This window comes from Lepus europaeus, chromosome 13 (genome assembly GCF_033115175.1).
Source record: "Lepus europaeus isolate LE1 chromosome 13, mLepTim1.pri, whole genome shotgun sequence".
Classification (NCBI taxonomy): Eukaryota; Metazoa; Chordata; class Mammalia; order Lagomorpha; family Leporidae; genus Lepus; species Lepus europaeus.
Window position 1 is genome coordinate 7228663 of NC_084839.1, and position 21879 is coordinate 7250541.

The following is a 21879-nucleotide window of genomic DNA, read 5'->3' on the forward strand; positions in this document are numbered from 1 at the left end:
AGCGTGCGTGGCAGCAGCAGCAGCAGCGGCAGAGTCAGCATCCCTGGCTCCTTCCTCACCCCTCTGCGGCTGTGCACCGAGGCGTAGGCCGCAGGGCCGCGTGGCTGCCCTTCAGCAGGTTCCCTTCGGTTTCCGTTGGCTGAGTTTTTGCCATGAATGGATATTGAATTTCGTCAGATGCTTTTTCTGCATCGATTGGGGTGACCATATGGTTTTCCTTTTTTTAGCTTGTTCGCGTGGTGAATTCCGTGACATTTTTAACGCTGTGACTCTCTGTGCCGGGGAAGCCTTCTGTGCCGGGGAAGCGCAGATGGGGGGGCCTTGATGTCGGGGTTCGAGGGTAGGCTGTTCACTTCCTATGGATGCAGCGCACGCACAGGGACCGGCAGCCTCGGCGCTGCCTGGATGCTCGCTCGCACCTGCGCAGCCGTTCCTGACACCTGTGTTGAGCTTCTACTCTTTGGTTATGTTTTGGGGAGGACGCAGCCGCATGTGTGCCGGGGACATGGATGACCTGTTTTGGGGAGGACATAGCCGCGTGTGTGCCGGGGACGTGGATGACCTGTTTTGGGGAGGACGCAGCCGCGTGTGTGCCGGGGACGTGGATGACCTGTTTTGGGGAGGACATAGCCGCGTGTGTGCCGGGGACGTGGATGACCTGTTTTGGGGAGGACACAGCCGCGTGTGTGCCGGGGACGTGGATGACCACAGCAGGCCCTCTTGCAGACTTTGCTCTGTGCTGGGCACTGGTTCTCCTCGCTGCCCAGGGCTGTCAGCTGCAGGAAATGGAGGCCCTGCCTGTGGACAGGTGGGAGAAGTGAACCCCACGACCCCAACGTGAAGTGTGACCTGCGTGTTTGCCAACCATTCTGGCCCACGTCGGTGGTGCAAGCTCTATTAGACGGAGACATCCTCGTCTTTACAGAGAGGGTTAAATAACTTCCCTAAGGCTTCCTAGCTGATGAGACATTGGATTTCCAAGCTGAGCTCTTTTCTCTGTCTTGAGTAATTTCTGTATGGTTTATAGAAAGGAATTAAGTCAGGATTAAAAACCTGGCTTTCCTAAAACATCCAGACAGGATTTTCACAGACTTATCTGAATCTCAAGTTGGATACAAAAGTACATTCTGGAATGAGATGGCTCACCTGTTTAATCTTTTCATCTTTAGGACTACATCCTTCCCAGGAAGACGGTTGACTGATACCAAGTAGTGATGCAGAATTCTGGCTGAGCTGTGTGCACATGCAATGCTAATTCTGTTTCCTGAAGCCTCCAGTGGCCTTTGGTTGCCACCTGGCCGCTGAGCCGCGGTGTGACGCTGAGTTCCTTATCCGTAGTTGGGATCGCGTATGTCATGAAGGTTGGTTGATTTCAGGGAAGGCTCCTGCCTCAGCAACACGGTTGTCGCGTTTCCTGTTGTGGACATGAGAATTCTCAACTCAGTCAGCACTTGAAGCACCTACTGTGTGCCAAGCACTATGCTAGATCAAGAAAAGGGAGGAGAAGGAAAGGAATGGCGGGGGGGGGGGGGCGGAGATCTTCTATCTGCTGGGTCACTCCCCAAATGGCTGCAACAACCAGGGCTGGGCCAGGCCAAAGCCAGGAGCCTAAAACTCCATCCGGGTCTCCCCCGTGGGCTCAGGGATCAAAGCGCTTGGGCGTCTCCTCCTGCTTTCCCAGGCACGTCAGCAGGGAACAGCTGGGACGCGACTCGGCACTCACATGGGACCCAGGCTTTGCAGGCGGTGGCTTCACCCACTGCACCACAACACTGGCCCCTCGTACGCTTTCTTGATTTTGGCAAGCTGAAGGATGGCTTTTTAAAAGCAATTAAAAAAAAAAAAGTTTGGGAGAGGAGCAAACACACACACACATACACACACACAGTACTCGCAACTATTGAGTCACTCCCTGAACTCAGGCAATGGCTGGGGCTGGGCCAGGCCGAACCCTGGAGCTGGGACTCCATCCGGGTCCTCACGTGGGAGACAGGAACCCAACAACTCGAGCCGTCGTCACTGCCTCCCAGGATGTGCACGGGCAGGAAGCCGGAGCCGGGGATCAGAGCCCGGTGTTCTGCTGTGGGACGCAGGCGTCTTAGCTGCTGGGCCAGAGCCCAGCCCCTGGGTGTGGCCTCCAGTGTCGTTGAGTTCAGGAGGTGTGTGATCAGCCACGGTTTGGTTTGTATTTCACTTTCCAAGAACAGTAAGCCTTGAAAGCTTTCTCACACGCACTTCTGTCCACAGAGAATAATCACCATTGGTTTAGGAACTCAGACAGGAAATGTCATCGAATCAGAGAAGTAACTTACAATGATATTTTGCTTAAAAGCACCTGCCGCTGTGCTATCTGCCATGCATGAATTTAATTAAGAGACTTCCAGGATGGAGGCTGATGGAAAAAAATCAAAGATGTCGGGAGGTAGGGCCTCTGGGTAGAGAGGTTGAAGCGTGCGTTGTTCAGGTCGAGGCAGAGCGCGTGTGTATCTGGGTAGAGAGGGTGAAGCGTGCGTTGTTCAGGTCGAGGCAGAGCGCGTGTGTATCTGGGTAGAGAGGGTGAAGCGTGCGTTGTTCAGGTCGAGGCAGAGCGCGTGTGTATCTGGGTAGAGAGGTTGAAGCGTGCGTTGTTCAGGTCGAGGCAGAGCGCGTGTGTATCTGGGTAGAGAGGGTGAAGCGTGCGTTGTTCAGGTCGAGCAGAGTGCGTGTGTATCTGGGTAGAGAGGCTGAAGTGTGCGTTGTTCAGGTCGAGGCAGAGTGCATGTGTAACCAGATTGCGCTGATGCGTATCCGTTCACTCATTTGTTCAGTTCGTCATCAGGCAAGTAGGTGTTTGCTGGGGAGTCTAACTGTGGGCCTTCCGGGACTCAGTGTAGTTGTGGGGGACAGATGGGAGTCGCTAGGAAACAGTGTAGTAAAAACAGCTTAGTGAATTCTGTTTCTCACCCAAAATGAGAAGTAGAGTGTGTACCTGCGTGTGTGTGTGTTCATGAAGTATGTGTGTACCTGCGTGTGTGCATGTGTGTGTGTTCATAAAGTATGTGTACCTGCACGTGTGTGTGTTCATGAAGTATGTGTGTACCTGCACGTGTGCATGTGTGTGTGTTCATGAAGTATGTGTGTACCTGCACGTGTGCATGTGTGTGTGTTCATGAAGTATGTGCGTACCTGCACGTGTGCATGTGTGTGTGTTCATGAAGTATGTGTGTACCTGCACGTGTGTGTGTGTGTGTGTTCATGAAGTATGTATATGAAGCTTCTTTTGGGAAATAGCAGACAATTTACTTTTTTAAAGATTTATTTATTTATTTGAAAGAGTTATACAGAGAGAAGGAGAGGCAGAGAGAGAGAGAGAGGTCTTCCATCCACTGGATCACTCCCCAGATGGCTGCAACAGCGGAGCTGCGCTGAACTGAAGCCAGGAGCCAGGAACTTCTTCCAGATCGCCCACACAGGTGCAGATGTCCAAGGACTTGGGCCATCTTCTGCTGTTTTCCCAAGCCATAGCAAAGAACTGAATTGGAAGTGGAGCAGTTGGGACTCAAACCTGCACCCATATGGGATGCCGGCACTGCAGGCAATGGCTTTACTCACTACGCCATAGCACTGGCCCCAACAATTTACTTTTTTAAAAAAAGATATTTATTTTTTATTTATTTGAAAGGCAGAGTTATAGAGATAAAGGGAGACAGAGAGAGAGGTATTCCATCTGCTGGTTCACTCCCCAAATGGAGGCAATGGCTGGGGCTCGGCCAGGCTGACGCCAGGAGCCAGGAGCTTCTCCTGAGTCTCCCACGTGGGTGCAGGGGCCCAAACACCTGGGCCATCTTCTGCTGCTTTCCCAAGCCATTAACAGGGAGCTGGTTTGGAAGTGGAGCAGCCAGGACTCGAACCAGTGCCCGTATGGGATGCTACACCACAACCCTGGCCCTGAAAATTTATTTTTACATAAATGCATCGTTAAAGGAATTTGAATGTATTCACACGTACTAGGGTATTTCAAAAAGTGCATGGAAAATGCATATCATATGAAAACTGCATGGATTTCACCATTTCTTGTACCAAGATAAAGTTACCCTTTAACTCCATTTCCCGCGCAGTGTTGGAAGCTCCCTCCCAGAGCTCGCTGACAAGTCCTAAGGATTCAGGTTCGTTGAAATGCTTGCCTGGGGGAGACTCAGTGGGTGGCGGGCGGCAGAGAGGGCGTGGACTCAGTGTGGTCTCAGAACCACGTGGGAGGGCTTGCGACGCCAGCAGACCGGAGGTGCCTTCCTGCACACCGGCACAGCCCCCACACGTGCACGTGACACAGCTGCAGGTGCAGTTTTCCCGTTTCGCCCTCTGCCTCCACGGCTCTGGTCCTGGCTGGGCTGAAGAACAGAGAGAACCGCCGAGCTGTGCCATCACTGGGCCTGTGCCCCTGTGTCAGCGATGCTGGGTGGCCGGTCTCGGAGCCCTTTTCCAGGTCCCCAGGAGTGTTTATGGGAACGGCGGGTGATGGATTTAAAGGGCATTTAATTACAGTGCAGTGAGAATACGTGGCCGGCAGGCAGAACGTGTGCTGGATCTCACCAGATCCTTTGTGAGGCTTCATAACAAGCGTGAGTGAGGCGTGGCCATCACTCGTTCTGCGGGAGGACGGGCTGGTGACGTTGGGCCAGCTTGGCTGGGACGCCTGCCTTGCTGTAAGAGGTACATGCATGAGGTGTGCGTGAGGTTTGGATGTGAACGTGAACTTCTGGTTGGCGGTGTGGCCGTGGGGACGTCACTTATTACCCACTTGGGCAGGTTGTTGAGGACTCCGTGCAGTGATGCACGCGTGGTCCCTGGCAGGTGTTCGTCATCGCTCAGAGTCGACAGAACGTTCTATAGCCTACTCTTGGTGACAGAAGCTCTGCTTTGCCTGCCGTCGGCTCCCCAGCACCTGGGAGGGTACCTGGGACCTCTCTGGTTCCCGCAGGTGTTTTACTCTGCTGCCTGTGGGCCCAGGGGCCAGGAAAGTGAGGCCCACATTTGATGAGGAGTGGAGAAACCCTTAGACGAGCACGTGGAAGGAGTGGCTGTTTAGGGTCAAGCAGAGAAAGGAGGCTTGGGGTGTGGGTCAGGCATGGCCTGGGTATGGTCAGGAGGCCGGGGTGTGGGTCAGGCGTGGCCTGGGTGTGGTCAGGAGGCCGGGGTGTGGGTCAGGCATAGCCTGGGTGTGGTCAGGAGGCTGGGGTGTGGGTCAGGCGTGGCCTGGGTGTAGGTCAGGCGTGGCCTGGGGTGTGGGGAAGGCATGGCCTGGGTGTGTGTCGGGCATGGCCTGGGTATGGTCAGACGTGGCCTGGGGTGTGGGTCAGGCGTGGCCTGGGTGTGGGTCAGGCATAGCCTGGGTGTGGTCAGGAGGCTGGGGTGTGGGTCAGGCGTGGCCTGGGTGTGGGTCAGGTGTGACCTGGGTGTATGTCGGGCGTGGCCTGGGTATGGTCAGACGTGGCCTGGGGTGTGGGTCAGGCATGGCCTGGGTGTAGGTCAGGAGGCTGGGGTGTGGGTCGGGCGTGGCCTGGGTATGGTCAGACATGGCCTGGGGTGTGGGTCAGGCATAGCCTGGGTGTGTGTTGGGCATGGCCTGGGTATGGTCAGACGTGGCTTGGGGTGTGGGTCAGGCGTGGCCTGGGTGTGGGTCAGGAGGCCGGGGTGTGGGTCAGGCGTGGCCTGGGTGTAGGTCAGGTGTGGCCTGGGGTGTGGGTCAGGCGTGGCCTGGGGTGTGGGTCAGACATGGCCTGGGTGTGGGTCAGGCGTGGCCTGGGTGTAGGTCAGGTGTGGCCTGAGTGTGGGTTAGGCGTGGCCTGGGTGTTTGGAAGACATGGCCTGGGTGTGATCAGGAGGCCTGAGTGTGGGTCAGGTGGGCCTGGGCTGTGGGTCAGGCAGGCCTGGGTGTGGTCAGGAGGCCTGGGCTGTGGGTCAGGCAGGCCTGGTTTGGGGGCTGGGTGACGTGGGGTGTGGGTCAGGCGGGCCTGGGGTGTGGGTTAGGCAGGCCTGGGTGTGGTCAGGAGGTCTGGGTGTGGTCAGGAGGCCTGGTTTGGGGCCTGGGTGACGTGGGCAGCTCCTCCGTGTGCAGCTCCTCCGTGTGCGAGTGGGGATGCAGGTGGGATGCTCTGCGCGGTTTTCCAGTCTGCGCCCCCCGAGCATTCACCTCCCTGGGACAGACCACCCTGTGACAGGCGCCCGGCTTTTCGGTAAGCCTGTGGCTGGCTGTGGTCATTCTGCAGGGCAGCCTTTGTGACAAGAACAGGGACAGGTCCTGCGCCCACGTCTCTGTCTGTTTCGTCCTTCACACTCTCGATGCCTCTCTGCACGTCCGAGTCATTTAGCATCACACAGCTCCCGGCGTAGGCAGGCGGGGCCCTGGGCCCCTCACGGCTCCCGCAGGAGGCTGCGTGCAGCAGGGTTTTTAATTGAGGGGAAGAGGTCCCCTGCCTGACAGCAGTCTGTCTGCCCGTGTTGGCAGCACCGGCTGCGCGGATCTGGGCCTGGGGTGGCTCCAGCTGGAAATTCTGATGAGGCTGAACTCAGTTAAGCAGGAGGACTCGGCCCTCACCCGAGAGGCCACCGTCCTGGACCACTTCCAAGTCACCAGACGCCCAGGGAGGCTCCGATGGCCTGCAGCCCTCCTTCGCACAAGGCGAATCAGTTTAGCAATTTGCCTGCCTAACAGGTTGCTGGCCTTGGGACCCTGTGACCGCACGTGCTGCTGGCTTTTTGATGTGGGAAGGTTCCTTAGGCAGCACAGGGCGGCGGAATTCTGGAAGGTTACCGGCACTGGCGTTCGTGTCCCAGGACTCACATCTTGCCTCTGCTGCACCCTAGCTTGGTAGATTTTGGTCTCGGAAGCTTTTCTGGTCATCAGAGTCCTCATTCAGAAATTTGCAAGGACACAAAATCCTTCATCAGGGGCTGGTGCTGTGGCGTAGCAGGTTAAACTGCTGCCTGCAACGTTGGCATTCCATATGAGCACCAGTTCGAGTCCCGACTGCTCCACTTCTGATCCAGCTCTCTGCTGTGACCTGGGAAAGCAGTAGAAGATGGCTCAAGTCCTTGAGCCCCTGCACACACGTGGGAGACCCGGAAGAAGCTCCTGGCTCCTGGCTTTGGCTTTGTGCAGCTCCGGCCATTGTGGCCATTTGAGGAGTGAACCAGCAGATGGAAGACCTCTCTCTGTCTGTCCCCTTCTCTCTCTGTAACTCTTTTAACTCTTTTAAAAATTTGTAAAAAAACAAATGGGTCATTAGCTGCAGTGGTGTTCAGGACGCTCCTCGGCACTGGCTCCGTGGGGGAGGCGTCAGTGCACGGGGAGCTCAGGTTCAGGTTCTCTGCTGTGCAGGCAGCTCCTGTCCTCAGCGTTTCAATTTTATCTTAATTTCACAGGTCTTGGCTTTGAGATCCAGTGCCAAACTCAGTGAGTCCAGGAAACCGGCAGTCTTTAGCCCTGCCCCCCACGCCCCTGCACACACATGTGCACACGCATGTGCACGCGCTGATCACGTTTCCCTGATGAGTCCTTCCAGCTCTCAGGCCTCACTGTGCTCCTGTCACCCAGAGGTCGGACTCTTGGCAACCCCTGCCATCTGGCACGGGTCCAGGAGAAGCAACCTCTGAGCCCAGCTGGCAGGGCGGGGTGGGGGAGGGGCGGCCGACTGCCGAGCCGGGGGCGGTGGCCGTGCGCAGTGGTGGCCGGGTCTACATTGCACGCAGTCCAGGCCCATGCAGCCAGCGCTGTGAGCCAGCATCCTTGACGCAGCGAGTCCTGAGCATTGTGGCAGAGCTGTGTTCCGCACCCCCTGTTTATTGAAACAGGAAAAGAGAGAATTGGTTTCTGTGGGATTCCCAGCGGAGGTGTTTGCAGGACCCCTTTGGAGTCTCCGTGGCCGTTGGTCTGGATGATTAAGGCTCGGGGAGCTCTTCCTCCATCGTGAGGAAGACATCGGAGCACAGACCGTGGCGGGCGGGGGCGGGGGCGTCCCCGTCTGGGGTGTGAATCTCTGTTCCCGCCACGGACCTGGTAGGAGGCTCAGCCGAGCAGCCCTGGCTTCTGTCGCGCTGCCCACGGGCTGTCACAGGGAGACGCAGGAGAGAGCTGGCCGCCGGCTGTGAGGCGTGAGCCGCAGAGGTGCCCCCGCGTCCGGCCGCTGCCCTGTTTCAGCTCCCCTCAGCCCGCGGGCAGTTAGCTGGTAAGTTTTATCGCACCCTTCGATGCACAGGTTGTATAGTTCAGTTAGGTCAGGCGTTCCTCCATCCCTGATCATGGTTTGAAGTAGCTCCACATTCTTACCACATGGGCACCGCCCCTGCTGGCCCCCAACGGTGACTGTGGGGCTGGGTGGCAGTGAGGCCGGCCTGTGTGGCCCTTGAGCCCAGAGGGGTGCCGTTTGTGATCCTGCCTCACCCCAGCAACGTACACGGACTGCTAGGCTCTGGGATGGGATGACAGGTCTACAAGAGAGTTCGTGTTCTCAGGGATGACTTGTGTGTTTTCTGGATGCGTGGGCCCAGGCATGGGCTCAGAGGCTGTTGCTTGTCAAGGCCACACTGGTGGCCCTTGGGTTCTTGGGTGCCCTTAGCCCAGGCTTCTGTCCGTTCTCTGACACCAGTTCCTACGCTTTGCTCTTCTGCCACAAGGCCGGCGACCGCCCTGCTCCAGGAAGACCTCCAGTGTGGCCTGAACTCCGGCACCAGGGTCTGTGGCTCGGCCCTGCCGTGGCCTCTCTGCAGCCGTGGCAATGCTTCCCGTGTCCTGATGTTCGTGTCTCTGATGGCAGCGGTGTCCAGTGGTTTCCTACGCACATGTGTGCCGTCCGTGTCTGCCCAGGCACTCCCCAGGAGCCTGCCAAGTTGGGCCCGTCGGTGGGATCTTGCCAAGGCCGTGTGGATGATCCCTGGGAGGGAGATGACAGATGGACCTGTCACGTGGGCTGCATGTCTGTGACGCAGGGCGTGGTCACACCAGTGAGGGGTGGAGGAAGGACAGCTCAGCCTGGGTTGTGAGCTGGAACCCCCACGACTGCCTGGGGGGCCCAGTGGGGGGGGGGGGACACACTGCAGAGGGTGGGGCCTCCTGGGAGTGTGGCCAGAGGAGGCTCAGCCCCGAAGGCTGTTTCCAGGTGTCCATCCTGCCCCTGCACAGCGTCCGTGAGACGTGTGTGGGGACGTCGGGCTGCAGTCACCGCCCTGTGATCAGGCTGCCCGCTGTGCAGGGAGACTGGGATTTGGGGCCAGATCCAGGTTTGCGTCTCTTCCCGACTCTGCCAATTTCTTACTTGGCAAATTGACTTTGTCCTTGAAGTCTCAGTTGCATTCAAAATGAGGACAGTGAAACCCACCTCGCCTGCCTGCTAGGGTTGCTGCAAAGCTGGGATCCTGCGTGTGATCTCTGTGGGGACACGAACCCCGACGTTGTTATTTTTAGCCTGGAAGGAGCTGGCTGACACAGTGTGGGTGTTACCATGTAACCTGTGCGCGTGTGACTCACGTGGTGGTTCTTCCTAGAAGGTAATAACTCAGCTGATGGACATGGTGGGAAGCAGGACTCCCAGGGTTCTCCTGTGCGCAGGTGCCGCGTGAGGCTTTGGAGGTGGGGGCTGGGTGCTGGCCCGGGGTCCGGGAGTCTGTTTGCCACTCTGCAGCCAGCAGCAGGGGGAAGGGCTGCTGTCAGCCCCAGGGAAGTTGTGTTACCATTCAGTTAAGTCTGGAGGCCACGGTCAGTGTTAGACCTGCGGGGAGAGCAGTGACTGCCCAGAGAGGCCGTGGCCTGAGATGCTGCCTGCCTCCTGCGAGCTCCACGCATGGAAGGAAGCCTTGACCGCTGGGGGGACGGGGTCACGGAGATGGGATTCAGAGCTTCCGCTGCCCCTGCCCGTGAGCACGGCCGGCCGAGTTGCCGAAAGGGGCAAGGCACGGGCTCTTGCCGCAGGGAGCCTGAAGCAGTGACCTGAGAAACAGGGCAGGGGGAGTTTTCTCAGAGGGGTTGTGGGAGACCATGCGGCACAGCGGGTGGGAAGCTGGCGGAGGGAGCGGGGTGGATCTGGAGGCATCTGGAGGGCTGAAACCAGAGAAGTGGGGAAATGTGCCTGGCTGCGGATCCACGAGGTCTCCAGGGAACGGTGGAGCAGAGGGTGGGGCCAGAGCCTTCGTCCTCACCCCGGGAGCTTCCTCCTGTGCGCCGGGAAGGCCTGCTTTCTCCTGAGCTCACTCCATCCATAGTGAAGGGGGCTGTGGTCCCAAGAGCCCTGGGAGCCCCCCACCCCCTGCCCTGCCTTTGGCTCAGGCTGTGTTGCTGCAGCCTGGGGGCGCTGTCCTCCCAGCAGGTGCTGAAGCCTTGGGCGTCTGGCGGGGTCTGGCTTGCTGGAGTCTGCGCGGAGAGTGTGGAGACACGCTGGAGCAGGACCACAGGTCCCTGGCACCCGCCGAGTGGCGACAGGAGATAGGTGTGGGGTGCGTGGTCTCTAGTCTCCCTTTCCTCCCTCCTGGCTCGCAGAGTCTGGGAGCCTGTGGCTCTTGGGCGGGAGCGCTGGGGGACTCACTCGCCTGTTGGAATCTGTGGACAGACGCCTTCCCAGGGAGCTGCGGTTTGTGATGAAGTGGAGCGGTTGGGAGGAAGGCAGTGGGGCCAGCAGAGCGCCTGGGGTGTGACGTGAAGGGAGACGTCACAGTGGGACCGGCTTGGGCTCGCGTGCTGGGCTTCACTGCAGTGCTGGATGGGGACAGAGGCGATGCTTGGGGAGCGCGAAGCGTGTGCTGGCACTTGGTTATTCACAGCCTCATCGTCTGGAGTTCCCTGGGTGTCTGCCATCGCTGTAGAGCGATGACTCGGACGTATTTGGGCTGTCCCGACTGCTGGGTGATGGATTACCTGCAACGGTGCCCCCTCAGGGAGATGCTGGACGTAGCGTCCTCCACGTCAAAAAAGCCGCTGATGGCACTGTGTAGACACTGGCAAGTGTGGTGACAGGGAGGTCACCAGGGCCCTCTTGGGCCATGGATGGCTGAGGCCTCGATGTTGGAACCGCGCCCATGAGCCTTGGCAGCCACACGGCACGTGACGGTGGAGAGCGACTGACAAACCAGTGGACGGTGGATGTCGGGAAGTTACCTTAAAGGCGTTGGGTGGTGTGTGGGTCTGCACCCAGCATTTGTCATTCACTCCAGCCCTCCCAGAGTGCCTGTGCTCCCCGCAGCCCTGGCCTGTCCTGAGGTTACAGAAGAGAAAAGCCACAATTTTCTGTTGGTTTTTAAGAATCACTTTAATTGAGGAATACTTTACGTACAATAAAATCCACCAGGGTGAAGTCTGTAGTTCGCTGACCTTTGTCCTGTGTGTCATGGGTTTGCCACTACAGGTGTAACTTAGCAATACATCACCCCAGAGGAAGAGTTCTGCCTCTTTTTTTTTTTTTTTTAAATCTACTTATTTCTTCCAGAGGCAGAGAGACAGTCAGAGACAGCTCCCGTCCACGGGTTCACTCCCCAAATGCCCATGGCTGCTGCCGGCTAGAGCTGGGGCCGGGAGCTGGGGACTCCATCCAGGTTGCATGTGCAGGGTCCTGACTACAGGGCCTGTGCGGCAGGCAGGTGGAGCCGGCTGTGGAGCTCAGGCAGCCTCACTCGGGACGCGGGCCTCTTGGCACTGCCCCCACAGAATGGCTCCTCCTGCCGCTCGCCACAGAGCCCTGCTCCTGGCCCTGCAGTCACTGGTCGGCTTTGCCTGTGACAATTTTGTGGAAATGGAGTCGTGTGGTCCGGGACCCTCTCTGTCTTCGCCGAGCCTGCATCGCGCGCAGCTGAGGCCGTGCCTATGTAACGTTCCGGGGCATGGGTGTACCTCGGTAGGGCATGGGTGTACCTCGGTGGGGCATGGGTGTACCTCGGCGGGGCATGGGTGTACCTCGGTGGGGCATGGGTGTACCTCGGCGGGGCATGGGTGTACCTCGGCGGGGCATGGGTGTACCTCGGTGGGGCATGGGTGTACCTCGGTGGGGCATGGGTATACCTTGGTTCGTTCATCAGCTCAGCACAGGCTGGGCTTTAGGTTGTTCCCGGTTCTCAGCTGTGATGAGTACAGCTGCTGTGAACACTTGAGTGCAGGGCTTTGTGTAGACATGTCTTTGACTTGGTGTGAAATACGCAGGGGAGGCGTGGCCGGGTGCTGTGCTCCGAGTGTGTTTACCTTCATCAGACTGGGCCATGCCGATTCCCTACGTGGCTGTACCATTTTCATCTCCAGGGACCTCACCTCCTCATCAGCGCTTGGTATTATCTGCCATTCTAGCCTTTGTAGAATGGGTGTGGAGTGGAGCCTCACTGTGGTTTCATTTACATCTCCTCGATGGCCATGCAGCATCGGCCGTTGTCGGTCTCCTGGCTGCCCTGTGCTCGGGGCCATCTCCGTAGAGATCCTGGGACTCGGGCTTCCTCCCAGTCTTGGCGGTGGAGCCTTGCTGGGATTACGGAGGGAAATGGCGTTGGAGCCAAAGTGTTCGTTCCGAGGTTGCCCAGGGCTCCTTGACGATGTCCGTATCACCTTGACAGGGTTTTGGAAGAATCTTTGCTATTTCCAACGATTGCTAAGAAGTTTCCAAAAAAGATTACACTAGATGTGTGCGTCCGGGAACGGTGAGGGGATGTCGCTGGAACATTCAGGACTCCCGGGGGCTGTGGGAGGGCGCCGCCGCAGGGTTTGTGTGCTGTTGACCGCACATTGAGTGTGGAGGGGGCGTGACCTGGAGTTTGTAGGAAGGTGTAGAGACACAGTTCCGACGTTCTTACCGCCCCGGGTGGTGGAAGACCCCTGTGGAGACCCACGTTCCCAGAGTGGTCACAGCAGAGCCACGGGCTCCTCGTGACACCCTCGCAGCTTCAGAGAGGGTCACGGAGGCCCCAGGAGGGGAGTCGTTTGTGCCAGCAACGCCATTTAAGGAGTATTTATTGAGTGTGAGCTGTGAGCCAAGCCTGGCCCTGCCGTGATGAAGACAGAAAAAGTCACATTGTGAGTGTGAGATGTTGAAAGTCGGTGTTTGGCCTGTGCGTGTGTGTGTGTGTGTACTGCCTCCAGTTAAAGGTCAGGCAGAGCAGCAGAGCCAACTGTAAAGTGAGTGTTGAGCACATCACTCCCTCATGAGGTTGTGCTGGCTTCGCAAGTGCTTAGACTGAGTACCCCGAGGTTATGCCAGCTTCGCAAGTGCTTAGACTAAGTACCCCAAGGTTATGTTGGCTCCACAAGTGCTTAGACTGAGTACCCTGAGGTTATGCTGGCTTCACAAGTGCTTAGACTAAGTACCTAGAGGGTGTACTGGCCTCACAAATGCTTAGACTAAGTACCTGCAGGAGATACTAGGTGCTAGTAGTGGAGTTGCAACAAAGTTCCTGTTTCAAAGCTTTCCAATTTTGTTTTTAAGAAAGCCGAGTGTTTCTGTCTGTGGTTACCCCTTAGTGCTGTCTCCCTCTGGGTCACCCACGGTGCTAAAAGGTAATTCAGGCCCTGGCCTCCATCTTGCGTCTTGTAGGTGAGTTAGGCTATGATATCGTACATTGGAGCAATTTGTAATTTTTTTAAAGCTTTATTTATTTATTTATTTGAAAGGCACAGCTACAGAGAGGCAGAGGCAGACGGGGAGAGGTCTTCTATCTGCTGGTTCACTCCCAAATGGCCACAACGCTGGAGCTGCGCCAATCTGAAGCCAGGAGCCAGGAGCCAGGAGCTTCCTCCGAGTCTCCCACATGGGTGCAGGGGCCCAAGGACTTGGGCCATCTTCCACTGCTTTCCCAGGCCACAAGCACAGAGCTGGATCAGAAGTGGAGCAGCTAGGACTTGAACCGGTGCCCACATGGGATGCCGGCACTGCAGGCGGTGACCCTACCCACCACGCCACAGTGCAGCCCCGTGATTTGTGTTTGAGTAAGAAGACTTTTCACCTACCTCACGAGGAGCAGTTGGGTTTGAAGTAAAAACCACTGGGCGCAGGCTGTTGGTGCGGTGGTTGAAATACTAGTGGGACGCCCTCCTCCCATGTCAGAGAGCTTGGGTCCAAGTCCCGGCTCCGCTCCCGAGTCCAGCTTCTTCCCAGTGCACATCCTGGGAGCCACCAGGTGATGGCGCAAGTATCGGGGTCCCTGCCACCCACGTGGGAGACCCAGATGGAGGTATCTTCTCCAGGCTTTGGCCTGGCCCAGTCCTTCCATTGCAGGTGTTTGGAGAGTGTTGGGGAGTGCTCTCCCTCCCTCTCTGTGTCTGTCTCTCTCTGTCTCTCTCTCTATCCCTCTCTCTCTCTCTCTCTAAGAGAGAACCTCGCTGGTGGAGTGAGTGGCCCATGGGGACTCTCAGCCTCTGGCCCTGCGTTGTCAGTCCCTGCTCCTCCCTACCCCCACCCCCCACCCCGTCCTCTGCAGCCAGCCAGGTGTCCTGCCGATGGCCTGGAGCTGTCACCTTCTTCAGGATTTTGTGAGCTGACCGCCTGCCTCAGGGCCGCTGGGTAGGAGCCTCAGGGCCGCCGTGCGTGGTTCTACCTCTTCCACATGCGTGGAGCTTTGTGAGTCAGGCACGGTGCAGGCCCTGGCCGGGCAAGCCCTGTCCTCTCCCCTGTGTTGCCCAGGCCCCGCTGGTGAGAAGTCCCGGCTGCCTTGGGAGATTTCAGTCCTTTGGAAGCCAGGATGGCGCCACCGTCACTCAGACCCTGGCAGCAGTGACGGACCTGCCCGGTGAGCGTTGCGCAGTAACCACAGGTTCTAGAGCTTTTTCCTCCGAGGTCGACGCACCGTTACGCTCTTGGCTGGTTGTCTCTCTGAGCACCCTGAGGACACAGCCCGTGGCAGAGTGGTCGGCTCGGGGACTGGAGGGAGTAATTTTGGAGCTGAAAAGTGAGAACACACAGGTGGCATCTTGGATTGTCTTTACCTCTGTGGCCTTGGAAAATAGGGGAACTTTTTCTGAGCCCTAATTTCTGCTGCTTCTCTATGACCCCTGGGCCCTGGCTGGGGTCCCTGTCTCCTCCGCAGGCTCCCGCAGCCTGGGGTCTCTGCTCTGCAGGCCCCCAGCAAACCCTGCCTTGCCCTCACCTCTGTTCTGTGCCCCAGCCCCTCTGCACATCCTTACTTCCATGTTCCAGATGGGTGGATGCTGCCAGGGCACGGTGATTTCAGCCAGACTGCACCTCTTGGTGGCCCCTGTCTGTCCCCACCTGTTCCTTGTGGCTGTCAGGCCTCCTGCCCCGACCGCGGCACCGCATGTGGGCTCCTTCGGGTTCAAGGCAGCGGGGTCCGGCCTGGTGTCTGTTTCAGCCCAGGACCTTTGTTCACATGTAGTGTGTAAAGGGGGTGGGCACGCCTGGGCCGGGGGCTCACACTGAACCTGCCCCACGAGGGTCCCTGCAGTTCTAGGGTTGAATGGAGCAGGATGTGGCGCTGCCAGGTGTCCACCCATCCCCTCCTCACCCCTGCCCTGGAGACCCTGTGGCTGAGGGACCCCACGCAGGAAGCCATGGGGATCACTGTCAGGCGGGCTGATTGCTGGGGAGGGAGGTGGGCGGGGCGGGGCTTCACCGTCATTGGATGCTTTCTATGTCAGTCAGCGTTCGTTACTGTTAATACCCAAGAGGCACTGTTGGGAAGGAGAGGGGTTGTTTTGGCTCCTAGTTTGGGGGTTCACAGCTAAAGACCAGGTGGCCCCGTGAGCTGGCGTGGGGTAGGGGCTTGAGGTGGTGGGGTGTGTGAGAGGGAGCCGGGAAGCAGGGCCGCAGGCATAGCTCTTCCACCTTCTGTGCCTTGTCTTTATAAAGCCACCATTAGTCCACATGGGGTCTCCCAGCATCCTGGCCCAATCCAGTCACTTCCCAAAGGCCCTCCCTCTGGCTGCCAGATTGGGTTGAGCCCCGACCCCAGCCTGTCACCCATCAGTGTTAACCCATTGACTTGTTAACACAAGCCTTTGGGGTTCAGACTTCTGCATGAGTTTGGGGAGCCAAGTCCTGTTCGATCCAAGTGCCAGGGCGTCCCAGCAGCTCCCACGTCCCGTGGAGACTGCTGCCCGTGCTTGGGGGATGCGTCGAGACGTGGGAGCGAGTGCTCGGGCCTGTGTCTGCAGACCTGGGGACAAGCTCGCTGTCCCCGTGGCTCTCACACAGGCCTGGGCCAGGGAGGATGCCCGGCTGCTCTGGCACAGCCCCTTGCTCCGCTTTCCCCGTGAGCGCCTGGGGTGGGAGCTGGGAACGGAGGCCAGGCTGGGACTCTGCGGTAGAAGCGCGGTAGGGCACAGGGTCATCTACCGCCTTAGAAGGCGGCTCAGCCTTGTTTGTGGCTCTGCACACAGAGTCCGCCGGCGCTCCTTCCTGCTTTTCTTCTCCCTCCCCGTCCTGCCTGCTTCCCATTCCATCACAGGGAATGGGGCCAGCTCTTCGGCATGGGAAACAGGAACTGAGACGGGGAAGAGCGAGACCAGGCAGGACTAAAGATAGCGGTGACTTCACGTTCCCCTTGGAAAGCTCAGGAATAGATTGTGCATCCTGGATGGGTGCAAATTGGGGACCCCCCCCAGCCCTGCAGCTCTTGGGAAGACTGAAATGTGGAGCCCCTGTGGATCACGCCTTGGTGACCTGGGGTGTGCCTGTGCTCTTGGGGACCCCTGGAGAGCTCTGGGGGCCGTCAGGGTTGCCCCCTGGCTTTAACACTGTGGCCATCGGGGGGCCTCGTGGGCCTGCCCAGGACCTTGTGTCACAAGTGGGGTTCCCTCAGCCGTGGGGTCTTTGGGATCGGGAGGGGCACAGCAGCCACCTGGCAGCCACTCCCTGGCCCCCTGTACGTCAGGCCTGGGTTTCACCCTCCCCTCGTCCGTCCATCAGCATGGAAGCAGAGATGACAGGTGACTCCCCCCACCCCACCAGGTTGGCCTGAGTGCCCCCCTCTGCCACTTGCCATGTGGTCCTGCCTGTGTCACCCCATGGGCAGCCAGACAGCTTTGAAAATGCCAATGCGGATGGAGGAGACTTATGGAGGAAATGAAAGATAGCCGGAGCTGTGAAGGTTGTTCTTAGAGGGCTTTGGTCTCCTGTGCTGGGGCAGCCCTGGGGTGCTGTGTTCTCAAGGCTGCCTTGGCCGGCGTTGTGGAGACCCGCCCCTGAGGATGAGCGCTGTCCGTTATTGAGTGCCGACTGTATGCCAGACGCAGTCTGCCTGGATGATCTCATCCTGCGGAGCAGGTGCGTTTGTCCCATCTGTGGAGCGAGAGGCTGGCGTGAGCGAGGTGTACTCGTTTTCAGAGCCTGGTCCAGAGCCAGGTCCAGAGCCAGGTCTGTGATCCCAAAGCCGGCCAGTTTTGACCTCTGGCCTCTCCTCCCATGGGAACCAGCCCCCCCCCCCCCCCCCCGTTAAATCCCCTGGTCAGTTACAAGAACACATCAAACTCGACAGCAGGAAGGCGTTTCGAGCCCCTCGGCTTCTGGGGTGCCGAGCCTGGCACAGGGTCTCCAGGCGCCTTCCGCCGCCCCGGCCCTCCCTGTCTCCACGAGGGGTCAGCAGGAACACCCCACTGTCTCATGGCTCCTCTGCCCTGTTTGTTTTGCTAAAGCCAACTTCATGAGGCTCCAGCCTGTTTCCTGGGGAAATCGGCCTGCCCCAGGAGTCCATTGTCTTCTGGGACCGGGAAGATGCAGAAGTGTGACCTCACTCCCAGCTGAAGGTCACCTTCCCAGCCTGGGCTCTGCTCTTCCTGCACAGCAGAGCCCAGGCCTGGCCGGGCGGCCGGAAGTGCTCAGAACCTTCCGGCGTGCTGTCTCCTCTTGCTGGTGAGTCTTGCTGCTCTCCTGCCCCTGTCAGAGGCAGCAGTCAGGAATGCAGGTGTCAGGGCCCCGGCCAGGCCCTCCTGCCCCCTCCGCTCTCCCTAGAGGCAGTGCCGCCCGCCCGCCTGCCTGTGCTGCCGTGGGGGCCGGGGGCTGTCTTGCCCAGTGCGCTTTCCCTTCCCCACAGCTTGCAGATTTTCTGCCCCCAAAACAGAAAGCGGGCCCGGAAGCATCTCGGCAGAGCGGGATTCCCGGCGGAAGGCTGTGCCTCTGGGCCTGGGCTTTTCACGTGAGGTGTGCGCAGTGCCCAGAGCCGCGCACGTTCCTGTACGCCAGGCCACATGTCCACGCCGGTCAGCGCCGTTCCAAACATTTGGTTGTTGGCTTGGTGATCTAGGCTGGGCATTTGGGATTCTTTCCCGTTTTCTCTCTCTCTCTTTTTTAAAGATTTATTTATTTATTTGAAAGTCAGAGTTACACAGAGAGAGAGAGAAGCAGAGAGAGGGAGAGAGAGGTCTTCCATCCATTGGTTCACTCCCCAATTGGCCGCAATGGCCGGAGCTGTACTGATCTGAAGCCAGGAGCTTCTTCCAGGTCTCCCATGCAGGTGCAGGGGTCCAAGCACTAGGGCCATCTTCTACTGCTCGCCCAGGGCCATAGCAGAGAGCTGGATCGGAAGAGGAGCAGCCGTGGCTAGAACTGGCGCCCATGTGGGATGCCGGCACTGCAGGCCAGGGCTTTAACTCACTGCACCACAGCGCCAGCCCCTGTTTTTTCTCTTTTTAAAAATGCTGCTGAGGCTGGCGCCACAGCTCACTAGGCTAATCCTCCGCCTGCAGCGCTGGCACCCCGGGTTCTAGTCCTGGTCGGGGCGCCGGATTCTGTCCCGGCTGCTCCTCTTCCAGTCCAGCTCTCTGCTGTGGCCCAGGAAGGCAGTGGAGGTTGGCCCAAGTGCTCCCTCTTGGAAGTGAGCCCCCGAGCCCGAGCAGGTGCCACGTGCACATCGTGGCGATGCCATCTTGCCACGGGCTGCCTGCCGTGGCCTCCCCTCCACCCAGTTTCTCCTCTCGAGGGTCCTCAGCTCCCAGGGCTCCAGTTCCGGTGGCCACCATGGACAGAGTCACGGGAGCTCAGGGCAGCAGTGTTCAGCCGGCAGCTTGGGTCGCGCGTCCCTCATCTCGCTCCACAGAATTCTCTTTCCTCACGGCCACACCTGAAGGTTTCCGTGTGCTGCACACGTCACACAGGACCAAGAGCCGAGTGTCCCACCACCGTCCCCTTGCCTGTCCTCAGGCGAACGCTGGGTGGCTGCACGCGCTCCTCCCAGAGTGTTCTGCCGTGTATCCATTTGTGAAAATACGCAGCCTTGAGTGTTTCTGTCCTCTTTGTTGTTAGATCTGTTTCAGTGGGCAGCGTTAAACAAATTGCCCCTACCTGCTTGGTGGCCAGATAACAGAGACAGTGTAGCATGTTGAACTGCTTTGTATTTTCCTTAATTGAAAAGTTTCAAACATAAAGTGCTCACTGAGGGTTTGAGACTAGAGAGACCAGATCACCCTCCGGCTGCCCTGGGAGAGCTGTGGTGGCTTCTTCCTGTGTCTGCAGATCTGTGCACAGTTGGTGTGAACAATGCGATACGTGTTCTCGTTTATAAGTTACAGTTTTTCTTGCTTTCGCAATCTTGGTCTGCACTTAGTTGGTTTGGGAGATACTCTTGTACTTTCTGCTTCCTAAGACGCAAGAGCTTTTTAATTTTTTTTAGAGATTTATTTATTTATCTGAAAGAGTTACAGAGAGAGAGAGAGAGAGAGAGAGAGAGAGGTCTTCCATCCACGGGTTCACTTCCTAGTTGGCTGCAACGGCCAGAGCTGTGCCAATCCGAGGCCAGGAGCCAGGAGCCAGGAGCTTCTTCTGGGTCTCCACATGGGTTCAGGGGCCCAAGCATTTGGGCCATCTTCTACTGCTTCCCCAGGCCACAGCAGAGAGCTGGATGGGAAGTGGAGCAGCTGAGACCCTAACCAGTGCCCATACGGGATGCTGGCACTGCAGGCGGCGGCTTTACCTACTACACCACAGCACTGGCCCCAGCTTTTTAATTTTTAACTTTAGTTTCTTCCCCCCTTTTTTTTTTCCCTTGTATCTTGAAAGGCAGGGAGAGAGAGATTTCCCATTCTCTGGTTCACTCTCCAGATGCACACATCAGAGCTGAATTGGGCCAAAGCCCAGAACCGCATGTGGGTCTCCCAGGTGAGCGGCGGGGACCGACGTACCGGAGCCATCACTGCTGCTCCCAGGGCGCACATGAGCTGGGCGCCGCAATCAAGTGGAAGAGCCGGGACGTGACCCAGGCGTCTGGTACAGCAACGTGACTGCTGCACCGCCCCCGCGCCCTCCCCAGCCGCACTTCTGCAGAGGGGAGGGCCGTGCGGCCTCATCTTCCCAGCAGCCACTTCACTGGCGTTTTGTTAGAGCTGTGCTCGGGGATGATGGGCTGGCCCTTGGTGCGCTGGCTGGGGACTCGCGTCGGCCCTGTGAGCGAGGCTGGCCTCCCTGTGACGGGATGGATACCCACTGTGCCACCACCCCCAAGCTGACCAGGGTGGGGACAGATCCCAGATGCTAAAACAACATCTAGGAAAAAAAAACTGAAAGAAATGTTTGCGGTTCATGTGACTGGCTTCAAAGGCCACCCACCTTAGGAGCTCGGAAGAGCAGGTATTGCAAGGTTAGACTAAGCCGTGTAGGAAGAGTGCCCGGAAGCACCCCCTGGACCACAGGAAGCTGCTGGGGCTGAGGAGAGGGGCTGACCTGGGCCTGCTTCTCTCTGGTGGGCAGAGAGGGGGCGGGGGACCCCCGAGTTCTTTTGCTTATTGTGTGTGGCCGAAGCGCTGGTCCCATGAATGACCCCCGAGAGTTCACTCCCATTGTGGAACCGCTTGCTCTTCTCCCAAACTCCAGTTCAGTCTTCACTTCTGGTCTATAACAGGTCCCGTTCTTGCTGGCATAGCTCAGACGTGTGTATTACGCGTGTACCTCGAACAGTGGCAATCAGGGGATCAGACTGGCCTCACTGCCGCCGTGCCCTGGTCCCCCGGTCACCACCAGCCTCCCGGAACCTCGCCCCTCCCCGTGGTATCTCAGGGGTCCTGCCATCCTGACTGCGGGGTTCATCTGTAGCTTTGCCAGCCATCTGTGCCTCCCAAGTCTCTCTGGTTTGCCTGTGGTTCTGACCTTGTGTGGTGCTGCACTGTGTGTCGTCTTTGGCCCGGTCTGTTGGTGGTCTGAGGGGTGAGTTCCTTCCTTCCCGCAGCCTGGCAGCTCTCTCTTGCGTGGACACACGGCAGTGACCCACTCAGGGGCATTTAAGTTCGTCCAGTAACACCTTGCTTGTCTCCTGCGGCAGGTGCATCTGTGTCTTTGATTTCATTAGAGAATAACGGGGAGACTCACCCTTTCCAGCTCAGCCATTGGCACATGTGTCTGGCACAGCTGTGCTGGCGCCTGGGTTGTGTGTGATGCTAATTCTTGATGACACCTGCTCTTCTCCCGGCCTCGCTGTATTCCCGGAAGGAGGAGGGTCCATTATTGCTCTGACTGTCAGCCGGGCCTGCAGGTCTCCGTGAGAGTCTGCGCTGCCCCAGAAAGCCTTCTGGAAACATTCGTCTCCATCTTCATGCCTGCTGTTGGCTCTTGGTAAAGTCAGATGCGTGATGAGTCCAAGTCGCAACCTAAGCGTGTGCGCGACTCTTGGCAAAGTTGCCTTTGGGGAAAACATCTAGTGTGTTTTGTTTTGTCTCCTGTCTTTCAGAAATGTCGTCTCCTCTCAGGCTGGCTTGCTGTGAGTGAGATGAAGGGAGGTGACGTGGGGCAGCAGAGTGGAGCGTGCGTGGGGGAGGCCTGTACTCTGCAAGTCCTTCTCTGGGCAGCATCTGGGGGAGCTGAGAGGGACATCAGCCCCTTCCCACCCTGCTGGCGGAAATGGAGAGCTCTGGATGCTGGCCAGAGCCAAGGGGGACGCCCTGCCTGACGCCACGGGAGAGGTTTTCGTGTGGATCCTGGGCCAAGGTTGGCAGACACTTCCCAT

At 58.2% G+C, this 21879-nt stretch overlaps 1 protein-coding gene across 5 annotated transcripts in view; it reads left to right on the forward strand.

Annotated features, from left to right (window-relative positions):
- Positions 1–21879, forward strand: part of ASAP2 (ArfGAP with SH3 domain, ankyrin repeat and PH domain 2) — a 171456-nt gene that overhangs the window by 31190 nt on the left and 118387 nt on the right. The window contains exon 1 of one of the 5 annotated variants that reach the window (XM_062208929.1): positions 1239–1361. The exons of the other annotated variants lie outside the window; for them this stretch is intronic. Coding sequence (XP_062064913.1) covers positions 1356–1361 — 6 coding nt within the window. The 5' untranslated portion in view covers positions 1239–1355. Of the gene's footprint in view, positions 1–1238; positions 1362–21879 lie in introns of those variants that run through there. 5 annotated transcript variants of the gene reach the window in all.